This window comes from Dermacentor silvarum, chromosome 5, assembly GCF_013339745.2.
Source record: "Dermacentor silvarum isolate Dsil-2018 chromosome 5, BIME_Dsil_1.4, whole genome shotgun sequence".
Taxonomy (NCBI): Eukaryota; Metazoa; Arthropoda; class Arachnida; order Ixodida; family Ixodidae; genus Dermacentor; species Dermacentor silvarum.
The window spans coordinates 90,252,932-90,280,747 of NC_051158.1; the positions used below are offsets into that span (position 1 = coordinate 90,252,932).

Below are 27,816 nucleotides of genomic sequence, written 5' to 3' on the forward strand. Positions count from 1 at the left end.
TAAACAAGTGCTCAAAACAAATGCTCAAAACTGTTTGTCCTGTTTTGAGCGGTTTTTTGTTAGCGTGATCACGCGGTGGACGCCGACAGATCGGGCCCCTAAAGGGCTCCGCACTCAAAACATATTCGTCCAAGTTAACTTGGACACCGGGTATAAACGTGAACGCTATCATGAGCGTCACAATTTTATCGCAGTCTATTGAACACACTACAATTTAAAGCAGGGCTGTTTGTAGTAGCAACCACCGAATATTTCGGGCTATATACAGGCGAACATGCATATTACGAATGCAGATAACGTGAATAACTCTCAATATGGAACTCACGACACTGACTAACGCTTGTAACTTTAAAATGCTCCTTCAACCAAACTTGACCATAAGTGACCATAAACTCGGAGCGTCCACTACCGTGTTACGACATGAACTGACCGACGCTTCAGGACGCACTTTCACGGTGTAAATGGACAGCAGCACCTTTGTACAATTAATGACGTCAATAATAGCATGTCTATGCATTCTTAGGGACAATGAGCCAGACTTTAGTTTACACACAAGAAGTTGCTGCGCTCTACGCGTTGTTATGTTTTCGTAAATTGATCCCCCACATGCTTTCTTTCCTCATTACGATAAGAAATTCTAATGTAACAAACGCGTCTCAAATTTTCGTTTGGGTTTATTATAAGTGATTTGGGGCATAACAAATGAATAGATATATCCAACTTTATGGCCGCCTAAGCCAGGTCTTCATAATTGGGTTTGACTGTAGTGTTATCCAAAAAAATTTGTAAACAATTTATACATCTCTTAAGGCTCGTTAAAGCGCTACATGTGCAAACATTTTTTGTCATGTTTCCCGCAGAAAAGCACGAATGGCACAGAAAGATGCTAAATATTGCGTAATTTAGCTTAGATTGATAGCACATGAAAATAAAACGTCAAACTATCCATTTAACTACTATCAGCAAAATTCCCTCTCCAAAAATGATCACTCCCCGAAAAAAAACAGCACGTCCAAGATTTGAAACATCTCGAAGTAGAGATGAGGTGAATTGCTCAAGCAGAAAGCGGCCTCTACACTCTAAGAGAATAAATGGTGCTTCATTGAGTGCTTTCCGGTTTTTGCTTTCGCTGAAAGCATTTGATTTCAAATGCGACATGAATCAACTGTTCAGCCAGGCAACTCTTGTGCAGTGCAATGTACGTAGAGGACGAAATTGTTACGCAGTGTTCTAGTTTTCAAGCTCTTCTTTCACCTATATACATCGTTCCGTATTATCACATATCTTTATGTAGAATTTTCGAAAATATATATGTATTTTTTTTCTTGAAAGTGTCCGCGCTTGTAGTTAAGCAGAGGGCAGCTTTCCAATATTCAACATGAAACATATTGCTTCCAAACCTAGTAGACATATAATAATTTCCCACTTTAGAAGAAACAGAAATGACAAGTGCTATTTCTTAGTCCCAGAACATACGTGTAAGGAGAGCATGTCTTTAATGTGATGCTTTATTTTTCGCCAAAAATTAAGATGAGTCCTTCCACCCACTTGCTGGCGGTAAGTATCCACATTAAGGCAACATGAAGGTGATTTAAGTGATTAAATTAGCACCAAAAAAGTGATCTCACCGAATTGTTGCCAGCTATGCTAATTACGCTAATATCTTCTTTTGACTTGCTGCGATTCTTAAATGAACCTAAAATACATTTATGACATTAGGAAATTTAAGACAGACAATGCAGTGCAGATTAGTTTGCCACAATAACGGGACCTCAAATTTGAACTCTCAGTAAGTTTAATAAGTAAACTATGCTAGGATCAAAAATCTCCCTTGTATTGTGGTTTACTACCTTTGGAGGACAGAATTTTTGTGAAGTAGAGGCCGAAACCACATAAATATCAAAAATTCGTCAAGTTTCCTAGATTCGCGATTAGGATTCGTATTTCAGAACAACTCCATTTTATTTTACTCTTCTAAAGCGTTTTTGTCCCGAGCACTTCTTATCAAGTTTGACGCTCGAAAGGGTAACTTCATTTTCAGAGACGAGCGTTTAAAGACAAATACTAACCCCATCCCCCTTTATGACGCAGCTTATTATTTATGGCACACCAGTATGAAGGCCAGGTAGCGCGTATAATATGTGTTCTCGTCCTTTCGCCTTGTAACATCAGTAACCTCCTTATTTACAATGATTACGGCATAAGTATATGGGAAAGTTGACGGTGATAGTCGTAACAGTCCGATTGCGTGTTTCTGCATTACAAAACGGCCATGTTGAGTGAAATAGCTGTAGTCAAATTATTCGTTTAGTCTGCACGATTACGTAGCCGCATGGCGAAGTGCGCCTCGCAGTGCAACCGCCATGTGCCCAGCATGTGTGGTGACGCCATGTGTGACCATGCCATGTGTGGTCAGCATAAAATGAATCTTGTTTATCTAAGTGACTATCTAACCAACCGGAAGTTACGCACATCGCCAATCAGAACAAAGTCACGGGGAGCGGGAAGTACGGCTTCGACAAAAAGTCGCACTTCGTGGTGCCGCGCCCCTAAGCAAGCACGCAGAACGAAAATTCGACACCAGTTTATTTTGTGGTCTACATGGCAATGTTGAATGAACGAATGAGTGTTGTTTGGTGGTGCAAGGGCCTGGTATGGCCAAGAAGCGACAGGCAATATAGAAATGTAACAACGCTGAATTTGACTTTTATGACAATTCCTTTAAAATTTCCAATATAAGCGTGCACCTTATAATTGGTAACGAGGTTAATTCACATAACTGTTGAGTAAATAGATTTCTTTGCTTTTTCTTGCAAATTGGGTCCGCTGGGGCAAGCACATAACATAGTAACGTAATTCGAGGAGCTCTCGTAGACTTGTTTTTGTTAAGTTCATGCGTTCAAAGTAACAAATTGCAATACATTGCTTATTTATACAATTGTCGTGCCTTTCTGGGAGCCGCCTGGATTCCATTCCTAGGAATAATCTTTTGAGAGACGTCTTGGCAGCACTTGTATAGGAACTAACTTTCGAGCTTCAACAACCTGTTAGAGGTTGCGCGCAAGTTTAATGCATGAATTTTTTTCTCCTGTCATGAATGAAGGCTGACTCACAGAGGTGCATACAAATCTAAAGCATATAAGCGAAGTTTTCATTCCACATGTGAGAGCTACCTAGAAATGTCCCTCAAGCTTGTAAGGTTAAACTGCAAGCTTCACGGTTAAAAAACTAAAACAAAGTACCTATGTGTTGCCGAGCCGCTGGGAAAGTCCGTACATCCGGAAGGAAATCAGACAGCGTTTCCAGGCATAATGCGACGTTTTATTGTCGTCTCGGAAATATATAGAAAAGGGGGAGGGGAGGAGGAGGTGGGAAAGAAGAAAAGGTGGCACACGGCGCAAGGGCAGCTGCCGCATGCCGATTCGGCTGACGTAAGTGATAACATTCCTTTCCCCTTAATAACCGTAGCGCTCTACCGGCTTCTTCGTACGAGTGGAACGCCGCAGTTGGGGCGGGGCTTCTGAGCCGTCCGACGTGGTACTGGAATCCAGCGCCCTCTCCTCTGTGGGCATCGGGTCTTCCTGGGGTTCGGCGGATGGGGTCCCGGATGTGTCGGCAGAACGCTTGCGCACTTGATCCGTGTGTCTGCGAACCACACCTTCATCCGTCTGAACAGTCACCAACCGGGCACCTGTGGTAGACTTGACTTTACCAGGTGTCCACTTGTCCCCGACTCCGTAGTTGCGGACGTAGAGGGCGAAACTCCAGGTAGTGTCGTCGGTGGGTTTCCGCCGATGTTCTGTCTGTTTCCTGGGTGGAAAACACATGTCTAGTCTCGTCCGCAGCTTGTACCCCAAAAGCAATTCTGATGGAGACAACCCCGAAGGCTGTGGCGCGTTCCGGTACTTGCACAAAATTCTAGCCAGCGCAATCCCGAGATCCACTCCAGTCATTTTCTTTAAACCGTCCTTTATAGTTCTGACGGCGCGTTCTGCCAATCCATTGCTCTGTGGATGATAAGGCGGCGTGCGAATGTGCGTGATACCGTTTCGCACCATAAAACGGTCAAACTCTGACGCGGTAAATGGCGTGCCGTTATCCGAGACCACGGTACGAGGCAGTCCGAATCTGCTAAACAACGCCCTAAGAGCGTCCACGGTGTTTTTAGCAGTGGCTTGGCGCATCGGTATAGCTTCTATCCACTTGCTGTGCGAGTCCACAATAATCAGAAGCATGGTGTTATTAACGGGCCCCGCGAAGTCTATGTGCAGTCGCGACCATTTCTCGTTCGTACTGGGCCAGCTTACAGGCTCCTGTGTCGGTGGCATGGGTAAAGCTTGTACACAGCTGCGACATTCATCCCCGACACGCTGAATGGCTTTGTCAAGACCGGGCCACCAGAAACTAGACCTTGCCACGGTCTTCATGGTTGAAACTGCCTGGTGGGCCTCGTGTAACAGTTTTAACAACCTCCCACGAGCATCTTTGGGGATTACTACCCGATGGCCCCAGAACAGTAACCCTCCTTCCACGGACAATTCATGTCGCCGTTTGTAGTATTCGGACAGTGCCACGTTTCCTACAGGCCGTGGTGATGGCCAACCCCCGATAACATACCGGCAAACACGTGATAACATCTCGTCTGCTGCTGTCAGTGCTTTCAACTCCTGGCGTGACACCGCGGGATGGTCCCATCAGTCGATGGCGAGCACCATGTCATCGCATTCTTCAACTGCTGGTTCCGGCGCCTGCAACATTTGTGGCAAACGGCTCAGTGCATCCGAGTTGAGCATCAGTTTGCCGGGTTTAAACGTCAATTTATACTTGTAAGCTCCCAGCAACAGAGCCCACCTTTGAATTCTTGCAGCGGCCATAGCCGGGGTCTGGCGATCTGCCCCCATAAGGCCTAGCAAGGGGCGGTGATCAGTGACCAGCGTGAATTCACGTCCCAGGAGGTAATCCCGGAACCGAGTAACTCCGTATACTAGCGCTAAGGCCTCGCGTTCGATCTGGGAGTATTTCCTTTCGGCTACGGTCAATGTCCGAGATCTAAATCCAATCGGTCTGTTCTCGCCATCTATGCGATGAAAAAGCACCGCACCGACGCCATGCGGCGAAGCATCACATTCCAAGAGTAGCTCCCGTTTTGGGTCAAAATGTGTTAAGACCGGTGCAGCGCACAGCTTATTCCTGGCCTCTTCGAAAGCTCGCTCTTCTTTCTTGCCCCAAACCCATTTTGCTCCTTTCTCTAAAAGCCGATATAACGGTGCGAGCAACGTAGACAGATTCGGCAAGAACTTGTAAAATGTTATCATGCCAAGAATTGACCGCAATTCGGTGACGTTTCGTGGGGCCGGAGCTAGCCTTATAGCGTCAACATTTTTTTCTAGCGGATGCAATCCCTCTGCGTCGATGCGGTGACCAAGATAGGTTACTGATGACTCAGAAAATCTACATTTGTCGGCACGAAGCTTGATGCCATGCTCCTTGAAACGATGAAGTACCGCTTCAACATTAGCATTCTGATCCCCGGCGGTGTCTGCTATTAGCACATCTAGATACGCTTGGGTACCTGGCAGACCCTTTAGCACCTCCTCGATCTTGCGTTGAAATATAGCGGGTGCCGACGCTATGCCAAAGGGTAAGCGATTGTAGCAGAATAGTCCCTTATGGGTGTTAATGACCGCCAGCTTTTTGGAGTCGTCGTGAAGCGGGATTTGATTGTAAGCGTCTCGGAGGTCTAGAATGCTGAACTTCTCGCCCCCACAGAGATTACCAAATATGTCATCTATAATCGGCAATGGGTATTGTTCCACTTCGCACACGGGGTTCAAGGTGACTTTAAAGTCACCACAAATCCGCACCGTCCCGTCTTTTTTCAGCACGGGTACTATGGGCGTAGCCCATTCAGAATGAGGCACGGGGGAAATTATGCCCGCCGCAACTAGCCTGTCCAGCTCTTGAGACAATTTTTCGCGAAGTGCAAATGGAACCTTCCTTGCCTTGTAAAACATGGGGTTTGCTCCTTCTTTGACGTGTAGTCGGGCTGGAGGGCCTCTCAGCAGTCCAGTTCCGTCGGTGAACAGCTCCGCGTAGCGCTCCAGTAGTGCTGCGGACGGCGATGCAGACGTGCTTTCCGTGCTTGTTTCTTTGACGTGCAATACAGGGACGCCTTCTGCACGCAATTTCTGCAAAAGATCCCGCCCACAAAGGCTGGGGCCGTCACAATTCAGAACCGTTAGGCTACAGTTTACTGCCAAAGATTGGTAAGAAACATTCATCTTGAGCACTCCAAGTACCGGAAGCTTGCCGAGATAACATGACAACTTTATCTGTGCTTCTTGCAGCTGCGGCCATCGTTGACGGTACGTTTCATAAACTGCCCTGGGAATTACACAGACTGGCGATACTGTGTCGATGTCCATCGTCAGATTGATGCCACCCCAATTGAAACATTTCCTGATAGGTGGAAGCAAAGCTGGAGCAGTGGTCAATGACCAAATCTGCGATGCGTTGCTGTCGCTATCTTCAGTATCGTCCTTCGTATGCGCTGTTAATGCTAGCGCTCTGTCGGTGGTGGTTTCGGGCGAGCACATTCTGGCTAAGTGACCCTGCCGCCTACACTTGAAACATCGCCGCTTCTTTAGCCTGCACGTCGAAGCTTTGTGCCCATAGCTTCCACAACATCTGCACAGTGCTTGCGACGTTACGGGTTTCTTTTTACTCGAGCCTGGTTCACGTCGCTGGGATAATTGTAGCACGTGCGTCTGCTCGTTGTCGGCCGAAATGCCTTGTGAATCAAGTTCTGCGGTTTCCGCGGCAAGAGCGAGGGCCTCAGCGTCAGCCAAACACAAATCCATTTTCGCTAGTAGCTGTTTCTGTAAGCTCTTGGACCTTACACCACACACTATCCGGTCCCTTATCATGTTGTCCAACATTGACGCAAATTGGCAATTATTCGCCATTTGGCGTACGGCCACAATGAATGCGTGCATAGGCTCTCCCCCTCTAGCTGACAGCGATGATAGAACTTGAACCGCGCGGTAATTTCATTCGGCTGTGGGTTATAGTAGCTGTTTAAGGTCGTCACAACCTCATTGTAGCTCAAAGAACTTGGCGGTAGGGGTGCAACCTTTCCACATAATACTTCAACTGTCGAAGTTCCGAGCGCGGCAACAAGCAAGGCTCTTTTCTTCGCATCTTCGGTGATACTGTTGGCTTCAAAGTAAGCTTCGATTTTTACAATGTAGTGTTGCCACTTATCTCTCGTATCGTCGAAGTCTGGTAGCTTGTGGGACATGGCTGGCGTTGTTTCCGGGCGGTTGTCAGGTCCTGCAGGAACCTTCGCTTGTTTCAATCCCACATTCGTCGCCACTGTTGCCGAGCCGTTGGGAAAGTCCGTACATCCGGAAGGAAATCAGACAGCGTTTCCAGGCATAATGCGACGTTTTATTGTCGTCTCGGAAATATATAGTAAAGGGGGGGGGGGAGGAGGAGGTGGGAAAGAAGAAAAGGTGGCACACGGCGCAAGGGCAGCTGCCGCATGCCGATTCGGCTGACGTAAGTGATAACACTGTTTGATTGGTCGACCTTCAGACTGGGAGAGGAAGGCAGCCCGCCCATATATTAATCGATGAAATCATTTTGGCCGACCCAATCTCTGGCAACCGATTTCAATTTTCTTTTGCATCTGCGCTTTTTTAGAAACAGAACATATCCTTGCATGCCACAGTGTACCGAGTATGTAGTGCTTTCTGAAGCCTTTTGCAGATAAGCTTTTTTTGTCATCATGCTGACAAGAAGCAATCCTCAATGCTCTTCCTTCAACTATTTACAAAGTTTGTACTAAGTTTTGGGCGCGCTTCCGGCTGTATGAATTTTTTCAACATCCTAAAGACCTTCCTTTCACTGTACTTTGCTTTGAGTCGCATTCTCCGTAATTTATTTTATCGGTCTCTGTACAAATCTGTTATGAATGCCATCCTAATTCGACATAGCTCCATTCAACGATGTTTAGTCTTGAAACGTCTCACAAATATTTTTGGCCATAGGTGGCTGATAATGAAGCTCCAGGCGTGTATTTATGATCTCGGCTCCTGGAACGTTTTTAAATAGTATGTTTGTTTGTGAAATAGCAGAACTCAGAGTGCAACGTCATCGTGTGTCTAAGATTAGAGTCTTATTCAGTCATCTAATGACGCATTTTTGTATAGCAAACGGCTTGCTTCATAGCTTCACATCACACAGAAAATGATATTTAAAAAGCCTATTGTTTAGGGAACAAGATGTGGACGTAATATATATATATATATATATATATATATATATATTGCCACCTGTAGGTAGTGGGTCGAGGGCAAGAGTGGGTCGGGCAAAAGAGTACAAAGAAGACCGTGCGCGCCTTCCCTGCTCGAGCCAACCCCGACAGTCCGTCTTCCAAGAGCCAGCTGCTCTACGGTCAATTAAACCTTCAAGACTACTTCTCGAGGCTCGTGACAAACTGGCGGAGGTGCTGGGTAAGCGTCCTCACGGATGTTGCAGACCCCTCCAAGGATTCGCGCTACGAATCCAGTGCCTGTAAACACTCCCGTGCATCGGGCCAGCCGCAGGATCAGGGGACTGTCCCCAGAAGTCATCGACGCTACAGTTCCCACCACATCAACCGGTATGACCAGCGCTTCGCTTCAAACCGCCCCAACCGGTACGGGAAGCACGATGTCGAACCGGTACACACTTGAGAGCCCACGGATCCCGAAGACGTTTCATGGCACAGTATTCGAAGACTTCGAAGACTGGATGGTTGAGTTCGAGCGCATGGCCTACGTGAACGAACAGAACGACATGGAAGAACTCAGCCACGTCTACTTCTACCTGGAGGATGGCGCGCGTACGTGGTTTCAGAACCGCGAGGAGCAACTGACGTCGTGGCGCGAGTTTTGTCGCCAGCTTTTGGAGACCTACACCAGTGCGGATCGCCACGAATGAGTGGAACTAGCGATTCAGGCCCGCGTCCAGTTGCCAAACGAAACTGTGACCACGTACGTCGAAGACATGACGCGCCTCTTCCGACGAGCGGATCCAAGAATGACCGAGGAGTAGAAGTTACGTCATCTGATTCGCGGAGTCAAGAAGCAACTCTTCGCTGGCCTCGTACGGATTCCTCCGAAGACGGTCGCGGAGTTCTTGTCCGAGCCTGTACCATGGAAAAGATGCTTCTGCATCTCTCGAACCTGTATGAGCGGCAAGCGAACAGCATGTCTGCCGCTGTCATTTTCACGGCCATAGGAAGCAACGGTGACAGTCTGCGAGAACTCATCCGCTCTGTAGTGCGCGAAGAGTTGCAAAAGGCCGCCGTAACACCGCACCCTACGGTAAGCTCCATAGCAAGCATTAGCAAGGACGAACTGCACCGGGCGCTCCGTGACACCTTGCCTCCTGCTAACGCTGCGGCAGTACCTCCTGAATACCCCCGTGCGACCAACACGGAAGCGCTGAAGCGCCCTGCTTCCTCTCCGTCGCTGTTCGTTCGTCCTCCTCCTACGGTGTCAGTTCAGTCGGCGCTGTTGCGGGTCGGAGATTTGCATTTATCCCGCCGCTGCTGCCAGTTAGTTGGGAACGGGTTGTTGAGACTCGGTAGCGTTTAGTACGGTGATCCTTCAGCCGAAGGGATGAGTACGTCCGGGAGTAAGAGCGATAGAAAAAAGGGTTTATTCTACATATTTACAGTGGCTCCAAATATGGAAGCCCACTCCATGGGAGCGCACTTTGAAAGTCTCAGATCACTACATGTCTGAGCACATATCAGAACAGGTCAGGACACACCACTGCACCCAAGGTGTCTCCTTATAAAACATCGGTCTTCCCTAGTTGACCCGGCTAGGGAATCAGATGACCTTGATGTGACCAATCAGAGGGGTCGTATTGTTCACCGAACTCCGCCTCTAATGTTTTACCTTCGAAGCAAGGACGAGGCAATCCGGAAACGGGGTTGACACTCCTTCCACGAAAGTCGGTGACTTAGTTTCTTGCCCTCCACCGGTCATCTTGCCAGGGTCGGGAGAATGGCCTTCACGCTAATCCCCGCTTCTAACGAAGGGTGGCAGTTGTGGTGGGTCGCTTCTAAGTGAGCTTCTTTGTCCGAACGTCGCTGCCGGTGTCGGGCCGCGTCGCCAGGTAGGCGGCCGCTGATGAAGGGGTGGAATCGGGGGAAGCACTTAAAGAAGGCGCACTGCCGAGTTGGGGCGCTTGTTTGCCCGTCTCGTCGGTGTCTGGCACTGTCGCCATCTGGGCGACACTCATGAAAGGGCCTGCCTCGATGGGAAACAATAAAAGAATGCGCCCGCCCATTCGGGACGCAACAGCGCAGCCGATATCGTACTTCGGCGCTGGGTATACACCGCCGCCCGTTATTCATGCCACTCCATTTTCCCATCGTTCGGAGCAAGCGGTTCACTACGTCGACGACAGACGCCCGCCCCCTCGCAAGTCGCATGTTTGGCGCACACCCGATCATCGGCCTCTGTGCTTCCATTCCAAGAGCGTCGTATCACTTTCTCTGCCGAACGAGCAATCGACGTGCAAGACGGCCAACGGCGCGACAACTACTTCGTGTTTCTGCAGACAGTGTAACGCTTCCTCCACGAGCCAGTGTCATCGTCTACGTGACATGATGTGGCTTACGCGATGGCGAAGCGGTGGCCTAAAGTAACTTGGAACACCTACTGAAGCAAGGTGTTTCTGTGGCTCGAAGTGTTATACAGATTCGTGCTGGTCATTCGCAATTGCTTGTTACCAACTTTAGCTACGAGCACCGACAGCTGTTCCGCGGCACTTCGTTAGCGTTTGCAGACGCAGTAGAAACGTTAACAACTGCTTCCCGTCAGAAGTAGTGGAAACAGCAGACACGTCTCTGGGCCATCTCGACATCAATTCTGAACTGTCCACCGATAGCCAGACAGAACTGCGCAAGCGCTTGCTTGAATTCGGGACCAGCTTCGCACATTCTTCCAAGGTACGCCAGACTACCACCACTAAACACAGGATCATCACGTACGAAGACGCACGCCCGATACACCAGCAGCCTTACCGCGTGTCGGCAAAAGAACGCGAAGCCATATACGTACGCAAGTACGGGAGATGCTTGACGATAGCGTCATCGAACCTTCCAACAGCCCGTGGTCGTCTCCGGTCGTTCTTGTCAAAAAGAAAGACGGAACGCTACGCTTTTGTGTCGACTACCGCAAGCTCAACAACGTGACTAAAAAGGACGTGTACGAGCTGCCGCGTATCGACGACTCGTTAGCTAGACTACGGCGTGCCCACTATTTTTCTTCTTTCGATTTAAAAAGCGGGCACTGGCAAATTGACGTAGACGAACGCGACAGCGAGAAAACAGCCTTTGTGACTCCAGATAGGCTCTCTGAATTTCGAGTGCTTCCTTTTGGCTTGTGTTCAGCACCGGCTACTTTCCAGCGACACTGTCCTTACTGGACTGAAGTGTCAGGCCTGTTTTGTGTGCCTGGATGATGTGGTCATCTTCTCTGGAACGTTCGAGCAGCATCTTCACCGCCTACGGAGTGTACTAGCAGCCATCCGATCAGCAGACCTCACACTTAAGCCCGAAAAGTGCCACTTTGGTTATGAAGAGCTCAAGTTCCTCGGGCATGTAGTAAGCGCCAAAGGGGCCCGACCCGATCCAGACAAGCTTGCCGCTGTGGCCGCGTTTCCAGCTCCTGCCGATGAGACGGCCGTCCGGTGCTTCCTGGGTTTGTGCGCCTACTATCGCCGGTTTATTAAAGGTTTCTCGAAGATATTGGGACAACTGACTCGCCTTACAAGGGACGGTACGCTATTTGTGTGGCATAATGAGCAACAGGCGGCTTTTGCTGAATTACGAGAGCGCCTGCAGTCAGCACCCGTTCTTGCATATTTTGACGATGACGCTGATTCTGAGGTGCATACCGGCGCCAGTAGCATTGGCCTTGGCGCAGTGCTCTTCAAGCTCAAAGATGGAGTGGAAGGAGTTATAGCGTATGCCAGCCGCCCCCTGTCCCGTGCGGAGGCGAATTATTCGACTAGGGAGAAAGAGTGCCTCGCGGTCGTGTGGGCGATCATCAAGGTTCGCCCCTATCTCTGAGGTCGTCCCTTCAAAGTAGTGGCGGACCACCATGCCCTCTGTTGGTTGGCAAGCATGCGCGACCCTTCAGGACGATTGGCACGGTGGAGCTTGCGGCTACAGAAATTTGACATCACCATCATTTATAAGTCTGGCCGTAAGCATGAAGACGCTGACACGCTGTCCCGCGCGCCCATTGATCCTGCCAGTCCGGAAACAGAGGATGATGACGGCTTCCTGGGCGCCATTAGTTTGTCGGACTTGAGCAGATGGCAGCGTGACGACTATGAGATTCGACCGATCATCGATCATTTAGAGGGCCGCGACACAACCATACCACACCATCTGTCCCGCTCGCTGACGTCCTTCCGTCTGCGAGACAACGTGCTGTATAAGAAGAAGGCTCGTTCTACCAGCCGTGCTTACCTCCTGGTGGTTGCAAGGGACGTGCGCGACGACGTCCTCTTCACTTGCCACGACGAACCGACATCTGGTCATTTAGGCTTTTCACGAACACTCGCTAGAATAAGTGAAATGTAATGTTGGCCCGGGCTTTCGGCAAGCGTCAAACAGTACGTTAAAGGCTGTCGTGAATGCCAGGGCCGCAAGACACCATCCGTTAAACCGGCTGGCTTACTCCCGCCCATTGAAGCACCTCACACGCCTATCGACCAAGTCGGCATGGACATTCTCGGACCGCTTCCTCTGTCTGCCGACGGCAACAAATAGGTGATCGTCGGGACTGATTTGCCACGCTATGCTGAAACGCAGGCGATCCCACGAGTCACGGCCTCAGAGGGAGCGCAATTTTTTATGCGCCACATCTTCCTGCGTCACGGTGCTCCCTCCACTGTAATAACAGACAGAGTCACAGCGTTCACAGCGGAGCTTATGGGCGAAGGTTTTGAATTAAGCAACACCAGGCATCGCAAGACGACCGCGTACGATCCGCAGACCAACGGACTTACCGAACGAGACGGTCACAGACATGCTTGCAATGTACATCGATGTCCAACACAAAACATGGGATCGGATCTTGCCTTACGGGACCTTCGCGTATAACACCGCCGTGAAAGAGACGACGCGCTTCACGCCCTTTCGCCTTCTCTACGGTCGCGAAGTCCAGACGATCCTGGACGCTATGCTGCCGTGTCAAGACGCTGACCTATTGACAACTGAAGCCGAGGAATTTGCAGAGCGTTCTGACGAAGCTCGGCGCGCTCGTGCGGCTGCATATCGGCCAGCACAGCAGGCAGACGCACGACGCTACAACATCCGCCACAGGGACGTGTGCTACAACCCCGGGGACCAAGTTTGAGTGTGGACCCCCGTTCGCCGTCGTGACCTCTGTTAAAATCTGCTGAGCCGGTATTTCGGTCCGTATAAAGTGCTCCGCCGCGTCAGTGACGTAAACTACGAAGTTGTTCCGGACACAACATCGCAGATACGCCGTATGACACAAAGACAACCGAGCTCAGACATAGTTCATGTTGTGCGCATGAAGCCGTACATTGCGCGTCAGTAACTTTTTTTGTTTTCGTTTTTGTCTTTTATTTCCTTCTTTGTTTTTACATTTAATTTATCTTCGGGAGCTTGTTTCTTCGTTCATTGGCTGTGTCGGCGTGACGTTTATTTTTTTGTGTGTACTTTCGCTTTGCCTGCCTTCTTTGTCTTCTACGCCTATTTTTTTTAGCATCGAGGCGATGCATTTGTTCGGAAGGGGGGATATAGCCACCTGTAGGTAATGGGTCGAGGGCAAGAGTGGGTAGGGCCCAAGAGAAAAAAAGACCGCGCGCGCCTTCCCTGCTCGAGCCAGCCCCGACGGTCGCGTCTTCCAAGAGCCAGCTGCTCTACTGGTTAATTAAACCTTCAAGACTACTTCTCGAGGCTCGTGGCAGTATATACATATATATATATATATATATATATATTTATATATATATTGTACATGTTTTCTTTATTATTTACGTGCATAAATTTACCTGGTATTATATTTGGTTGTATTTCGTGCTGGTCTGCAGGAAATACCATCACACAATTCTGCATTGTATTCCCCCCCCCATGCACTTCCATCATCTTTTCATACTTCACAATTTTCGCATTTCTCCGAATAAACGAGCGACGTTACCCCAGTAATGTTAATGCACGTGTGTCTCGCGGTCTCAATGAACTGATACTCCGTAGTCGCTCATCAAACAAGAAATCTAGAACTAATTCACAACAAATATTGATCACAATTCACAACGTTATGCCGCTTCCAGCATGAACCCCACTTAGTAATTTGCAAGGCGTGATGATGATGACCTCGCCTAACAATAATTTGTATAGATAACACGGGCATCTGCGGCAATTGTCCATTATTGACAACATTTTTGCCGTTCATCATGCATGACTCTTCTTATATATATAGCACTGGCCCCTGGTACGGAAGCAAACTCCATCAAGAGCTTATTCAACGTATGAGTTCGCATCAGACGTCAGCACCACCCGCACTGCACCACGCGTCCCCACTTTTCATACCGTCATCGTCTCTAGGATAGGGACGGGGGAATCTGATGACAGTAGCTCGGCCAATCACCATCGTTGCCTCTGTCACAACATGCCTCCCAGGTTGACGCACTGTTCCGCCGGACCCGCCTCCAATGTCACAACCTCGCCCCGGCATTGTTGAGCATGCGTGACGTCCCTCAGGTCAGGAGCAGGATTAGTAGTAATCTTCACGGTAACTACCGTTTCCATGGATGGTAGGTGGTGGTTGACTCGACGCCAGCTCCTTTGTTAGCGCGTCACGGTCTATGACGCGCCCGATTGCTGTCGTGGGCGCGCTGATGAATGGACCACCTCGTTGAAAACGTGCAAGGTATGTGCTCGTCCAGGTTAAGACGTAACAGCGCCGAAACCATGCTTTTTGATTCAGTTAGTAAGCGAATGTGCCCAAGTTTAAACAGCCGATAAAACTATACTATCCTTACTCCGTACAGCTTTAAACTAATTTGCTATCGGAATTGATGCTTCAACTTTCGCGCGAAACTGCGACATTTTTATACTCTGCTATCACTCTCTGTTAGGTCTCTTTCCCCTAGCTCGGCGAAGCTATCGCGCAGCTGGTGTGGGGTCTGGCCTTTTGTGGTTGCGCCACGAAATTTTCCGACCAACGAAAGATAAACCGCTTCGCTGTAAAATATAATGATTACAAAACATGACCGCAGCAAAATATTGCAATTTAATAAAATGAATTTTAGCGTTCTCAAACTACAGATGCATGCTTGGTCTCCGAGGTACTAAAAAAACAGTCTTCGTCACGAGTAACATTCATAAGCAATAGAATGGGCATGCAAGAGGAATTTAACTGATGAGTATTGTATGCATTCTTTTTTTTTTCTAGATGGATCACAATTCAACACAGGTGGGTATTCCTTTCCCGAGTGTGGATGCCTTATTGTAGCAGTTATCGCTTGGCGTGCCATCCGCGACTTCCAAGCGCGACGGTGACGCAAGCCGCTCCAGCTTACAATTTATTTTATTCGTTCCGGATTACGACATAGGTTATAGCTGTACCTCTGATATGGTGTGACTATAAGCAAAATTTCGTTTCTCTGCAACATTTCGGTTTAATTAGCGTGACATTATTAAATTTAAATATACAATTTCTCATCCTAATTCTTTACACGTGGAAACAATAAAGCTGTCAATGTTCTCCTAACTATGCGCTGAAAGACAGAAGGCGGTATAGATATATTTTTGCGTCCAGTTTCAATTCATGTGACAGGTTATTGATCTTAAAAGAAGTTCGCCTTGTATTAGTGCGGCGGAATGTAGTTCCGTCATAGCTAAAGGCACGTCATCGGCGTCGGCAGCAGCTCTACGCATCCCACTACCACATGCCTCAATCCTCCTCTCCACCTGGCTTCCGCTATGCAACGCGATGCTATTTTATTGCGATAGCAATTATATGGACACTCCAAGCCGATTTTTCTCGCCGCGTCGTCGTCACCGTGAGGTTCCGTATAAATTACAAGGGCGATAAAATCCTCGCCACGCGCCGTATTTGCGAGTGAAAGCGCGCCAGGGACACGCGCTTTCACGGAGAACCAACGCACGGCGGAGGGTAAACGCGACCGTCGTGCGAAAGGTCGTGGGGGAATGGGAGGGAGGGGAGGCGACGTCGTGCTTTGGTACCAACGGCGCAAGGGGAACTGGCGACTCAGTCGCGCACGCGAAAGGAGGAAAGCGGGAAGGCAATACGAGAAGGGAACGCATCTTCTACTCTGCCCTCAACAGCGCCCTTGTACAGGGTCATCCACTCTTAGTACGAACACGGCGCCGCGTTGCCACGCTCCGCGGAGCGCCAACGCACACGGCGCGGCCAGGCATCGAAGCTAAGCGCCGCAGGCGCACAGGGGCTTGGAGGTGGGGCTTCGTGTCGTCTGCTAAAGTGCGCGAGCGCGCGGTGCTTTAGCAGACAACAGGCGGCACAAACACGGCTCGCTCGCGCGCTTTAGCAGACGACACGAAGCCCCGCCTCCAAGCCCCAGTACGACTGCGCCGCTTAGCTTCGATGCGCGGCCGCGCCATGTGCGCTGGCGCTCCGCGGAGCGCGACCACGCGGCGCTGTTTTCGTACTAAGAGTGGACGACCCTGTACATAGAACGGCTGCGGCCGGTCGCCCGCCGCGTATATCTAAAGTGATGTCCACACGGCTCTTACCTTTGCATGCGCTGTGCTTCCGCCGCTCAGATTCCCTTGAAGCGATAGACCGCATGAACCTTCGCTCGCTGTTGCTGCAGTGCTTGCTCACGCCACCTTTCTGACAGCGGTTTTCTGCGGTCGTCAATGGGATCGTCGAGTGTTGGCTTGTGCGCGCTGACACCATGCTTTTTAATTCAGTTAGTAAGCGCATGTGTCCAAGTTTAAACTGCCGATAAAACTACTATCTTTACTCCATATAGCTCTCGACTAATTTGCTATCACAAATGATGCTTCGCCTTTCGCGCGAAACTGCGACTTTTAGATGCGAAGCAGCTTATGGTCGGGGCTATCTCACTCCCTCCCTCCATCCGCCGTGCAGCTTCCACACACGCACTGCGCATCCTCCTCCCCCTCCTCTCCTTGTATGTATATGTATAGTATATGTACGCCAAGCTGCGGCTTCCGGAACCAGAATCCAACTTCCACTTCCGGTTCAGGTTCCGGAAGCCAGCTTCCGTCTTCCGGAGAACGCTACCTGCGTTTTGCCCGAATGATCCCTCGGTGCTTCGCCCACTCATCACCATTCACTTCGTACTCCCATTCTCCTCCCGCAACACCGCGATGAGTGCCACGAAAAGCGCCAGCGTCAACGCCAGCGTCAGCGCCGCGGACAGCGCCGCGGAGAAGAGGGCTCGAGCCGCTGCCACGAAAAGGCAGCGGCGACAGGCTGATCTGAAAACTAATGGAACTTGAGTCGACCCCATGGCTGTTTCGCATACTACTCAGGGTTCCCCTACGGGAAGATGGTGTAATGTTTTTATACTCGGCTTTTCCTCCCCCTCAGCTCTCTTTCCCCTAGCTCGGCGAAGCTATCGCACAGCTGATATGGAGTATGACGTTTTGTGTATACGCCACGAAATTTTGCAACCAACGAAAGATATACCGCTTCGCTGTAAAAAGATAATGATTACAAAACATGACCGCAGCAAAATATTGCAGCTTACTAAACTAGAGATGCACGCTTGTTCTAAAAGGTGCTAAAAAAAAACTGTCTTCGTCACGAGTTACATTCATAAGCAAATGAATGGGCATGTAAGAGGAATTGAACTGATGACTATTGTATGCATTTTTTTTTCTAGATGGATCACAGTTCAACACAGGTGGGTATTGCTTTCCCGAGTGGGGATGCCTTATTGTAGCAGTTATCGCTTGGCGTGCCATCCGCGACTTTAGAGCGCGACGGTGCCGCAAGCCGCTCCACCTTACAATTTTATTTTGTTCGTTCCGGATTACGACATAAGTTAAAGCTGTATCTCTGATATGGCGTGAGTATAAGCAAATTTTTGTTTCTGTGCAACATTTCCGTTTAATTAGCGTGGAATCATTATATTTAAATATACAACTTCTCACCCTAATTCTTCTGACGTGGAAACAATAAAGCTGTCAATGTTCTCCTAACTATGCGCTGAAAGACAGAAGACGGTATATATATATATATATATATATATATATATATATATATATATATATATATATATTTGCGTCCAGTTTAAATTCATGTGACAGGTTATTGATCTTAAAAGAAGTTCGCCTTGTATTAGTGCGGCGGAATGTAGTTCCGTCATAGCTAAAGGCACGTCATCGGCGTCGGCAGCAGCTCTACGCATCCCACTACCACATTCCTCAAGCCTCCTCTCCACGTGGCTTTCGCTATGCAACGCGATGCTATTTTATTGCGATAGCAATTATATGGACACTCCAAGCGAATTTTTCTCGCCGCGTCGTCGTCACCGTGATGTTCCGTATAAAGTAAAAGATCGATAAAATTCTCGCCACGCGCCGTATGTGCGAGTGAAAGCGCGCCATTGGCGCGAGCTTTCCCAGAGAACCAACGCATGGCGGAGGGTAAACGCGACCGTCGTGCGAATAGGCGTGGGGGAATGGGAGGGAGGGGAGGCGACGTCGTGCTGTGGTACCAACGGCGCAAGGGGAACTGGCGACTCAGTCGCGCACGCGAAAGGAGGAAAGCGGGAAGGCAATGCGAGAAGAAGGGAACGCATCTTCTACTCTGCCCGCAACAGCGCCCTTGTATACATAGAACGGCTGCGGCCGGTCGCCCGCCGCCTGTATTTAAAGTGATGTCCACACGGCTCTTACCTTTGCATGCGCTGTGCTTCCGACGCTCACTTTCCCTTGAAGCAATAGACCGCATGAGCCTTCGCTCGCTGTTGCTGCAGTGCTTGCCCACGCCACCTTTCTAACAGCGGTTGTCTGTGATCGTCATTGGGATCGTCGAGTGTTGGCTTGTGCGCGCTGACACCATGCTTTTTAATTCAGTTAGTAAGCGCATGTGTCCAAGTTTAAACTGCCGATAAAATTACTTTTAATTTACTTTACTCCATGTAGCTCTCGACTAATTTTCTATCACAAATGATGCTTCGCCTTTCGCGCGAAACTGCGACATTTTTATACTCTGCTTTCCCTCCCCCTCAGCTCGCTTTCCCCCAGGTTGGCGAAGCTATCGCACAGCTGGTATGGAAGTATGACGTTTTGTGTTTACGCAACGAAATTTTGCGACCAACGAAAGATATACAGCTTTGTTGTAAAGACATAATGATTACAAAACATGACCGCCACAAAATATTGCAGCTTACTAAACCAGAGATGCACGCCTGTTCTAAGAGGTACTAAAAAACTGTCTTCGTCAGGAGTTACATTAATAAGCAAATGAATGGACATGTGAGAGGAATTCAACTGATGACTATTTTATGCATTCTTTTTTTTCTAGATGGATCACAATTAAGCACAGGTTGGTATTGGTTTCCCGAGTGGGGATGCCTTATTGTAGCAGTTATCGCTTGGCGTGCCATCCGCGACTTTCAAGCACGACGGTGCCGCAAGCCGCTCCACCTTACAATTTTATTTTATTCATTACGGATTACGACATAAATTAAAGCTATACCTCTGATATGATGTCAGTATAAGCAAAATTTTGTTTCTATGCAACATTTCCGTTTCAATGGTATGGCATTAATAAACTGAAATATACAATTAAAGGCAGGCTAAAGGCTAACAAGCTAAAGGCACCGTAAGGCCGATGAAAAATGGCATGGACGGAAAACGCGAACGTTAACTTCGCATTTATATCGCGTTATATTGTGCTGCATGTAACAATGCAACCGTATCACGTAGCTGTTTGATGCCGTTTCGTGCCTTTTCTTTAAACGTGTGACGTTAGTATTTATTGGCCTTGAATTTTTGTAACAGAAAGATTACTATGTATGCAAAATTAGCACATACGCCGGTATTAGAAACACCATCTTCATCAACATTACCCTATTTTTATGGCTGCTGCAGAACGAAGGCTTCTGCCAGATACATATACATATATATATATATATATATATATATATATTATAAGACCGAGACCGACCGAGCTGTCAAGCGCTTTTTATTCCAAAAAGCAAACGCCGAAGAAGTAGAAGGACAGGGAAGGTGATGATGGCTATGTACAAATGAAAAGGACGAAGTACGTTAATAGTGCTTACACTAACTTCCCCCCGTCATGGAAGCGGCCAGCCTGGCCGCAGATTACAGATTATCTAAACGGGGAGTGAAGGGCTTCATCCGCGAGACGTGAACAATTTCGGCATTCCGGCGGCGCCGGTCAGTGACGGAGTGTACTGGGCGCACGAGATAGTTCACTGCAGATGTTTGCTGCACAACGGTGTATGGGCCAATATAGCGTTGAAGGAACTTCTCACATAGGCCTGGAGTTCGGGCTGGAGTCCAAAGCAAGACTTGGTCTCCAGGGTGAAAACGGAGGTCACGGCGTTTGTTGTCGCAGCGACGTTTGCGCTCAGCTTGAGCAGCTTCCGTACTTTGCCGGGCGATTTGACGGCAATGTGCAACTCTGGCAGCAAAATCTCCTGGAAGGGACGCGGTAGGCGAAGAAGGTGCTAAAAAGAATTCTCTGTCAAATATGGTGGAAGGAGGTTTTCCATATACAAGGAAGAAAGGGCTGTAACCGGTAGTCCGTTGAATAGCAGTATTATAGGCGAATGTCACAAAAGGAAGAATTTTATCCCAGTTAGTGTGGTCAGGCCGGATGTACATGGAAATCATGTCAGACAGCGTACGGTGGAAGCGCTCAGTGAGGCCATTGGTCTGCGGATGATAGGTTGAAATAGATTTGTGCACGGTATCAGTGGCACGAAGAACTTCCTCCAGAACTTGGGAAATAAACGCCTTGCCACGGTCAGTCAGAAGAACGCGAGGAGCCCCGTGGCGCAAGACGATGGAGCGCAAGAAAAAATCAGCAACCTCAGACGCGGTACCGGCTCGCAGAGGGGCAGTCTCGGCATATCTGGTTAAATGGTCGACCGAAGTGACAATCCAATGGTGACCAGAGGGTGTCAAAGGCAAGGGACCATATAAATCAATGCCAACAAATTCAAAAGGTGCGTCCGGGCAAGGCAGAGGTTGTAGTAAACCGGCAGGAGGGGTAGTCGAGCGTTTTCGGTGCTGACATGACGCACAGGAGGCAATATATTTGGCCACCGTTGTGGATAGGCCAGGCCAGAAGCAGCGGGACTTGATGCGGTCGTAAGTCTTGTGGAAGCCGAAGTGGCCAGCCGATGCGTCATCGTGAAGTGCCTCTAATACGCACCGGCGAAGGCAGCGAGGTAGAACTGGGACCCACCGGTGACCTGTTGGGTGATAAACGTAGCGGTGTAGCACGCCACTTTGCAGGCGAAATTGTCGAAGTTGGCGTCGCAAGCGGCTGTTGGGTGGTTCGGCGAATCCACTAAGGCGATCCATGAGAGTTCGACAGTAGGAGTCGGCCCGCTGAAGCAAGACGAGATCAGAGCGTGATGAAAGCGTAGCTAGGTCCAGGGGCGTTATCGAGAGCTGGTGTGAGGCAGGCGTAGCATCCGAACGACGTGGCGGGGAAGGCGACGGCGCGTTACCGGGAGAGAGCGAGAGTGGGCAGCGAGACAATGCGTCTGCATCATGATGACTTTTTCCAGACTTGTACGTTATTGCAAAGTCATATTCCTGCAAGCGGAGTATCCAGCGTCCTAAGCGTCCTAACATGTTTTTCATTGATGACAGCCAACACAGAGCATGATGGTCGGTGACGATGGTGAAGTGGCGGTCGTAAAGGTATGGACGAAATTTCTGAATCGACCAGACGATAGCCAGGCACTCTTGCTCTGTAATGGTGTAGTTCCGCTCAGCTGGAGAAAGTGTTCGGCTGGCATATGCGATGACTTGCTCTTTAGAGGCTGCATTACGTTGCAGAAGTATTGCGCCAATACCTTGTGCGCTGGCGTCAGTATGGAGTATGGTGGGGGCTCGATCATCGAAGTGGCGAAGCACTGGTCCGGAAGTAAGATGTTGCTTAAGAGCTTGAAAAGCTGATTCGCATTCGTTAGTCCATGTGAAAGAGGCACCGGTAACCAGTAGCTTGTGTAGAGGAGCTGCTATGGCAGCAAAGTTGCGTATAAATCGACGAAAATATGAAGCCAAGCCGAGGAAACTACGTAGATCTTTCTGCTGCTGGGGCCGAGGAAAATGTAGAACAGCACTAATCTTTTCGGGGTCTGGCTGGATGCCATCTTTTGAGACGACGTGGCCCAATACTTTTATAGTCTTGCTTGCAAATTTGCATTTTTTTGTATTGATCTGGAGACCAGCATTTGCAAGGCACTTGAGAACTTCGTCTAATCGATGAAGATGTTGACTGAAGTTAGACGAAAAGATGACAATATCGTCCAGATAACAGAGGCAGGTCTTCCATTTTAGTCCACGAAGTACGTTATCTATCATGCGCTCAAATGTGGCGGGAGCGTTACAAAGACCAAAAGGCATCACGTTAAATTCATAAAGTCCGTCTGGTGTAGCGAATGCGGTCTTTTCTTTGTCAGTCTCGTTCATCGGAATTTGCCAATAGCCTGATCGAAGATCAAGGCTGGAGAAATATTCCGCCCCTTGCAGTGTGTCCAAAGCGTCGTCGATTCGAGGTATTGGATATACGTCCTTGCGTGTGATCTTATTGAGCGCTCGATAGTCGACGCAAAAGCGAACGGAGCCATCCTTTTTCTTTACCAGAACCACGGGAGAAGCCCAGGAACTAGATGAAGGTCTAATTATCTTCCGCGCAAGCATGTCAGCAACCTGTTGTTCAATGACCCTCCGTTCGGACGGCGAGACACGATAGGGGCGTCGTCGTATGATAGCGGAACCATCGGTTTCGATGCGGTGTGAAGCCACAGAAGTTTGGCTCAACACAGGGGAACAGCTATCGAAACAGGCTTTGTGCTTCGCTAAGACCGCCAGTAAGGCTTCGGACTGCGCGGCGGTTAGGTCAGAACCAAGAACGGCTGGGGGAGGGAAGGAATCATCCAAACCCGAGGTAGGTGCTGGCGATGAAGAAGGGCAAAGCGTGACTATAGAGATAGGTTGAGTGTCGGCGAGGGTTGCCACAGTCATCCCTTTGGGCAGCATCAGAGGATCTGGGGTCGTGTTGCAGGCAGACAGAAGGGCGTGGCCACGTGAAAACCGGACGAGACAGGCGGCAATGAGGATTCCACGAGAAGTACAGCGGGAAGAAGGGGCGACTAGAGCGTGTCCGTCGGCGATCTGCCGGGATGTTACGGATACAACGTCTTCGTGACCAGGACGCAGGACGTAGTCTTCAATATATATATATATATATATATATATATATATATATATATATATATTCTAGCGAAGAGAGACGCTAGTGGGTCCAGCGATTTGGCTCGCAACGGCGCTCGTGCTTGAAAGCTGTGGCTCGTTTGACTGTCGACGCTACGCTGCTCCGATCTCTCATAAACCCTTTACAATTGGTGGAGCGTGCTGCGCCCTTAAAACTTGCAACCTGGAACTTCGATCCAGCACCGTAACTTCGACCATGCCTGAAGAAGCCTCCCAACAAGTGCCTCCGTCTGCACCAGCACCTTGCTCTGGTGTGCCTCGACACAGGGACCCTGCTATCTTTACAGGCGCCGATGACACCGACGTTGGGGATTGGCTCACGACCTACGAGCAGGTAAGCGCCCACAATAAATGGGACGAGACAGCTAAGCTGAGGAACGTGCTCTTCTCCCTCGCCGGTGTGGCCAGCTTTGGTACAACAACCATGAAACCGATTTTCGGACGTGGTCAGACTGCAAGACATCTTTTGTGGATGTTCTTGGTCGCCCTGCTGTTCGTATGCTGCGCGCCGAACAGCGTTTGCGGGAACGAGCTCAGCAAGTCGGGGAATAATTCACAAGTTATATCGAAGACATCCTGGACTTATGCAAGAAAGTGAACGCGACCATGTCGGAGTCTGATAAGTTCAGGAATGTTATGAAAGGCATAGAAGACGATGCCTTCAACATGCTGCTTGCCAAAAATCCTCGGACTGTGGCAGAGAACATTACACTGTGCCAAAGTTATGAGGAGCTACGCAGGCAGCGGTCGTTGACCCGTCGCCCTCCATGACGCGACGAACACCTCGCTGGCTTGTCGGCCATTTCTGAGCAGTCAGCGTTGATGACAGAAATGAAGGCGTTCGTGCGCGAGGAAATTGCACGCCAGCTCTCCTTGATGTCTTTTGCACAACCGCCACCCGTACAAGAGCCAACGTCAATGTTTTGAGCCCCCGCTCCGCCGCGCCATTGCGCACGAACTCAATGAGATTATGCGTGAGCGCTACCACCATGTTCCTGTGGCCACACCTCTCCGCTACGCTCAAGTGGTCGCCCGGCCCCAACAGATCTCTGCGGCTGCACCACTCAGCTACGCTGAAGTAGTCGCCAGGCCCCAACAGATCTCTCCGGCTGCACCACTCAGCTACGCGGAAGTCGTCGCCAGGCCCCACCCCTTCCCTCAAGGTGGGCCTCTCACTTACGCCGACGTCTTCACTGTGCCCCGACCACAGCCCGCCATGCCACCATATCACCAGCCGACCCACGCAACGCGTCCTCCTACATGGACGGGGCCCAACACAGCGAATAGGTGGCGTACAGCTGACAACCAGCCTATCTGTTTTGCGTGCGGCTACGCAGGTCACGTCGCACTCTACTGTAATCGCGTGCAGTCGCCTAGCGCTACAACATACGCGCCAAATCGTATGGTCGGTTCCCCCCGCCCATATTACGACGACCCTTCGGCATCATGACCTACGCTCCGCCCAACGTACAATACCCGCCGCTCACCTTCTCCACGCCGACGCTCGCTATCACCGATGCGGCCTGTTCCCGTAGCTCGCGAAGAGGAAAACTAATTCGTCGCAGTCACGAGGCAAGGGCTGCGACGCCGGCGAAACACGAAAGTCCTCAGGGTAGCCCGACGAATGTGATAGACGTGTTTGTTGATGGTGTTCACACATCTGCACCCGTGGACACCGGAGCCGCCGTATCAGTTATGGACGCGAAGCTTTGTCGCGTGATTCGGAAAGTCACGATGCCCCTTACTGGACTGTCCCTCCGCACAGCCGGCGCACAGCGTATTCACCCGTTAGCGGCGTGCACAGCTCGTGTTCTCATTGAGGACATTGTATACGCGATCGAATTATTGTAATTTCGTCGTGCTCCCATGACGTTATCCTCGGCTGGGATTTTCTCTCTCGCCACAATGCCGTCATTCATTGCGCACGGGCCGAACTAGAACTGTCGCCGCTTCCAGCTTTGACGCTCGCCGACAATGCTTCTCTTCCGAACAAACTCCTCGTCAGACAGGACACCACCGTTCCTCCCAACTCGTCAGTGGTTGTCTCTATGTACTGCAGCAGCCTCTCCGACGCCGTCGCACTACTTTCTCCGTCTTGCCGCTTTTCCACCCGAAAAGGTCTACTGCTACCTTTTGCGACGGTAAACATCACACAGGGCTCTAGTGCTATATTTATTTGTAACCCCTTCTCGTACCTTGTGTTGCTACTCCAAGGAGAATGTCTGGGCACTGTCGAAGCTATCGCAGACGTACAAATTACGCACGCTCCCGAAGACCCATACTGTGCCCGTTACAGTACGCTGGGCTCGATTTCTACGTATGGCCCATTGCCTATAGATATGTTCGATTCTTCTGTTGCCGATGACCTTACGCCGGGCAAGCGATCACAGCTTCTCTGCCTCCTACAAGAATTTCGGGCTTCTTTCGACGTCGGGCAACCTTCCGTGGGCCGGACGTCAACAGCTACGCACCACATCGATACTGGCTCCCAATCGCCATTGCGGCAACGCCCATATCGTGTGTCGGCTACAGAACATCGCGTGATTAATGAACAAGTGGCCGATATGCTCCGCCGCGAAGTGATCCGACCTTCCCACTGTCCATGGGCATCTCCCGTCGTCCTTGTTACGAAGAAAGACGGTTCTGTACGGTTCTGTGTGGACTATCGGCGCCTCAACAAGACACTCGTAAGGACGTTTACCCGCTTCCGCGAATCGACGACGCTATTGACAGCCTACAAGGAGCAGAATTTTTTCATCTCTCGATCTGCGCTCAGGGTATTGGCAAATACCTATGGCAGATGGCGATCAACCGAAGACAGCCTTTGTCACGCCCGACGGCTTATACGAATTTAACGTCATGCCTTTTGGACTTTGTAATGCGCCAGCAACTTTTGAGCGTATGATGTATCGATACCGTTCTGCGCGGCTTGAAATGGCACATATGCTTGTGCTACCTTGATGACGTCGTTGTTTTTGCTCCGGACATTCAACGCACCTTCAACGCCTCCGGCGTGTTTTGACGTGTTTGAGAAACGCCGGCCTACAACTGAATTTAAAGAAGTGCTGATTTCCAGCGCGGCAGCTGACGATACTGGGTTACGTCGTTTCCAAGGATGGAATTCTCCCCGATCCAGCCAAGCTTCGTACCGTCGCCGAACTCCCTAAACCTACGTCCATCAAAGAACTGCGAAGTTTCGTAGGTTTATGTTCTTACTTCCGACGCTTCATTCAAAATTTCGCCGCCATCATATCACCTCTGACGAAGCTCCTTGGATGCAACGGACCCCTTGATTCGTGGTCGTCAGAGTGCGAGGAAGCGTTCGCAAATCTCCGTCGTTTGCTGACGACTCCCCCAATTTTGCGCCACTACGATCCGACGGCCCCTACAGAGGTACACACATATGCCAGTGGTGTCGGCCTCGGCGCTGTCCGTGCGCAGCGCAAACCTGGCGTTCCTGAATATGTCGTGGCCTATGCCAGTCGCACCCTCACGAAAGCCGAGACCAATTGCACTGTCACGCAAAAAGAATGTCTGGCGATCATCTGGGCTCTTACTAAGTTCCGGGCTTATTTGTATGGCCGCCCATTTGATGTCGTCACCGACCACCATGCACTCTGTTGGCTGTCATCGATGAAGGATCCTTCAGGTCGTCTTGCTCGCTGGGCACTTCGCCTGCATGACTACGATATCCGCATGCTGTACCGCAACGAACGCCAACATTCTGATGCCGACGCCCTATCACGCTCTCCCTTGCCTGACGACAATACCTGCTGCTCACTATCCCAGCTAGCTGTTTCTACAATCGACCTTGAGGCTATCGCTTCCGAGCAGCACCAGGACCCGTGGATTTACTCGATTATAGACTTGCTTGCTGACCCATCACCACAGTCAACCACTCGTACGTTGCGTCGTCAGGCTCGCCATTTCACGGTTCGCGACAACCTGCTTCACCGACGCAGTTATGCCGCAGACGGCCGCCAGAGGTTGTTAGTAGATCCTCGCAGTCTGCGCTCCGAAATCTGTGCATCCTTTCACACTGATCCACAGTGCGCACACTCGGGAGTTTTAAAAACCTACCAGCGGCTTCGACAGCGCTACTACTGGCGGGGAATGTACAAGTACGTTCAACAGTTCGTTCGCTCCTGCCCCGACTGCCAGCGCCGGAAATCTTCACCCCAGCTCTCGCCGGCTGGTCTGCACCCTCTACCCTGCCCTACCCAGCCGTTCGGGCGCGTTGGAGTTGATTTGTATGGGCCACTTCCCTT

General features: G+C 50.0%; 1 protein-coding gene across 1 annotated transcript; it reads right to left on the reverse strand.

Annotated features, from left to right (window-relative positions):
• Nucleotides 1-3,455: 3,455 nt before the first annotated feature.
• On the reverse strand, nt 3,456-3,827 carry LOC119454226 (uncharacterized). The gene has a single exon (XM_037716207.1). The coding sequence runs from the start codon at nt 3,825-3,827 to the stop codon at nt 3,456-3,458; it is 372 nt and encodes a 123-aa protein (XP_037572135.1).
• Nucleotides 3,828-27,816: the final 23,989 nt, after the last annotated feature.

Bases quoted from the DNA above. Each gene is read 5' to 3' on its own strand.
- LOC119454226 (XM_037716207.1), bottom strand. From the start codon at position 3,827: ATGTGTTTTCCACCCAGGAAACAGACAGAACATCGGCGGAAACCCACC.